The sequence below is a fragment of the Anopheles aquasalis genome, chromosome 3 (assembly GCF_943734665.1).
Source record: "Anopheles aquasalis chromosome 3, idAnoAquaMG_Q_19, whole genome shotgun sequence".
Classification (NCBI taxonomy): Eukaryota; Metazoa; Arthropoda; class Insecta; order Diptera; family Culicidae; genus Anopheles; species Anopheles aquasalis.
In genome coordinates this window covers 63,061,049-63,063,548 of record NC_064878.1, presented here as the reverse complement: position 1 = coordinate 63,063,548, position 2,500 = coordinate 63,061,049, and the positions used below count along the sequence as shown (strand labels likewise).

Below are 2,500 nucleotides of genomic sequence, written 5' to 3'. Positions count from 1 at the left end.
GCCAATCTTCCGGGCGAAAAGCATGGACGAAGGAAGTGGAGGCAATCTGGCGAGCAGCAGCTCGTCCAGTGCGGTCACGGGCACAGCCGCCGGTACTTCGGCCAACCATATCGTGTCGATACTGAAACGGAAAACCGTCGAATCAACCGTTAGCTCGGCATCGAACAATGCCTCTCCGGTGACCTTTTCCCCGAGCGTCGTCGATACGCCCATACGATCGAACCGCAAGCAGGGCATCCTGAAGAAGCGTTGCTCGCTGGACGAGAGTCGCTACAGTCGAAGCCACTCGCCGGACGATCGGTCGATTCTGGTGCGACATACGCGACGAAACAGCTTCGAGGATGGCAGTGCGGGTAGCAGTAGTAGCAACAGCACCGCGGCCAACCAACAGCAGCACGGAATTCTGAAACAGAATCGAAGCTACGAATCGCGGGAAGATGTGTCGGGTGGTGGCAGTGCCGGTAGTGCCAGCCGAAACTCTACGGTGGGAGGAACCGCTAGCAGTGGCAGCGGAAGTGCCGGAAGTGGTGCTCTCTGCGTATCTCACGGTATCCTGAAGAAGAAGAACGATAGCTCGTCCACGTCCACACCGAGTGAACAGCCGAAGCATGTGTCCATCGCTCAGGCCGTCATCATGGCCGCAGCTGAGATCTGTCAGGATATGCTGATGGATGATGAGGAGGGCGATGGGCTCGGTGGGGGTTATGACATTAAACCGATCCTCAAATCGGACCACCAAGCCCCACTGGCACCGAAGCCGATACTGAAGAAGAAATATTCCTCGGAGAGCGAAGAGATCCGACCGATCCTGAAGAGCTCGCGCAAGAGCAGCCGTGAGGAGAACTCGGATTCGGAGGAAATGAAGCGATCGATTTTGAAAATTGATTCGCCCCGACGCCGGTGCTATGTGGATCAACAGGGAGGGCCAGCTGGGGATCTGATGGTGTGCAGCATGGGCAGCAGTACGAGCTCGGACTCGGCCCCATCTGCCGGTCAGCTGTCGCTGAACCGTTCGCTCGAGTTGCCAGACTCGGTATCGGCTCCGATTGTGCCGCAGGTGACCAACATCGAGAAACCGATCATATCCGTAGCGGAGAGGATCATGAATATGGAGAAGTTTCTTTCTGGCGCCAACAGCAGCAGCAGCAGCAGCAGCAGTGGCGGTGCCGGGCCTTCCTCTTCGAGGCACGGTGTCTCCGCTTTGAGCCGACGGGAATCGTTCCGCTACAAGACGCAGCCTGTCACTACCAGCGAGCTAAACAGGTAAGCGAAGGGACAGAGGAATAGGGTGTAGGTCAAAGGTGAAGGATCAACGGTTTTGTGCTAAAATATCCGAGCGAGTCTTCGTCGACCGATCAACAGATGGCGCTAGCGTTGCGTTGTTCTAAAATAGGGAAAGGAACCTCGGTTCAAAAAGCGAACGATGGTTCTGTTGATTGACTTCTGGTAGATCTCTCCCCCGTGATAGGCCAACATGTGGCTCCTTGAAACTCCCTTCTTGATCTGGTTTCACTCCGTCTTCCCTAAATTGATCCGGATGCTCCCTATCTAATCCACGCGACACGCACCATCACGCAGCGTACAACTGTTTATGCTAAATTTAACAAATCCCCCAACATCCACCCTGGAGTGGATGGGGAGCGGGGTTACACCGTCCGTGCTTTTCGTTCGCAGCTTATCCAGCTCTCCGTCAGCTGCTGTACCGCATCTTTCCGCGTTCTATTTCTGTTGCCCCAAAAGAGGTTGTTGCAGCTTATTTTTGGACCTTACTGGCGCTGTGCTGCCTGCCTGTGCTACTGTTGCCTAGCGGCGGCGTCGGAGTGTTTTGATTTGTCTCACGCTCCTTTCGCTCGTGTTCCCGGTATGGCGAGGCGCATTGAATGCCGTGAATGCGTTTGAACGGAGATATTTTTGGATTATCTGGTATCCATTGAGGTGTGCTTGCTTGCGGTGCAGTGGCGCTAGCCACTCCAGATGAAAGTGCCATCCCCGAGTGGCTCTGTCGAGGTGCATCATGCCGGATAACAGCGAGAGTGCTGCGTTTTGCTTTGTGACTCGTGAGTGCACACTCGAACTCTGCTCACACGTAGGTGTGCACGAAGACACATGATTGAAAATGGTCACGTTAAGGTGCCAAAAAGATGGTGAAGCTGCGCACACCGAGCAGCTAGCCGGATGCACATGTACTGCAGTAACGGACTGACCGTCGTGCGTGCGTGCGGACTTAAACCTGCGCCACATCCTCGCGATCCGTGTTATACCACCATCCGGAAGATTCCAGACCAAAGTGCGGCGCGCAAAATGTCGAATACGGTTGATGAGTACGTGCCTTGTGTGTATCTTATCCTCCCAGAATAGCTCCCGTTCCCGAGTGCAAACCGTGGAATCTGTTTCAGCGCAGTTGCTGCTCGACAACGGTGACGGCGACGGCGATGGTGTTACCCTTGGACTAAATCCTAGTGATGGCGATGACAATGCACTACGCTCCCAGGCCCGAAAC

The 2,500-nt window shown here is 55.0% G+C and overlaps 1 protein-coding gene across 7 annotated transcripts in view; it reads left to right on the top strand.

Moving 5' to 3' along the window:
- Nucleotides 1–2,500, top strand: part of LOC126577592 (supervillin) — a 133,988-nt gene that overhangs the window by 85,354 nt on the left and 46,134 nt on the right. For 6 of the 7 annotated variants that reach the window (XM_050239334.1, XM_050239333.1, XM_050239336.1 and 3 more), the window contains one exon: nucleotides 1–1,263. This exon is cut by the window's left edge and continues 1,417 nt beyond it. In XM_050239334.1, the coding sequence (XP_050095291.1) occupies nucleotides 1–1,263 (1,263 nt within the window). Of the gene's footprint in view, nucleotides 1,264–2,134; nucleotides 2,322–2,500 lie in introns of those variants that run through there. The other variant, XM_050239338.1, reaches the window with a different exon arrangement.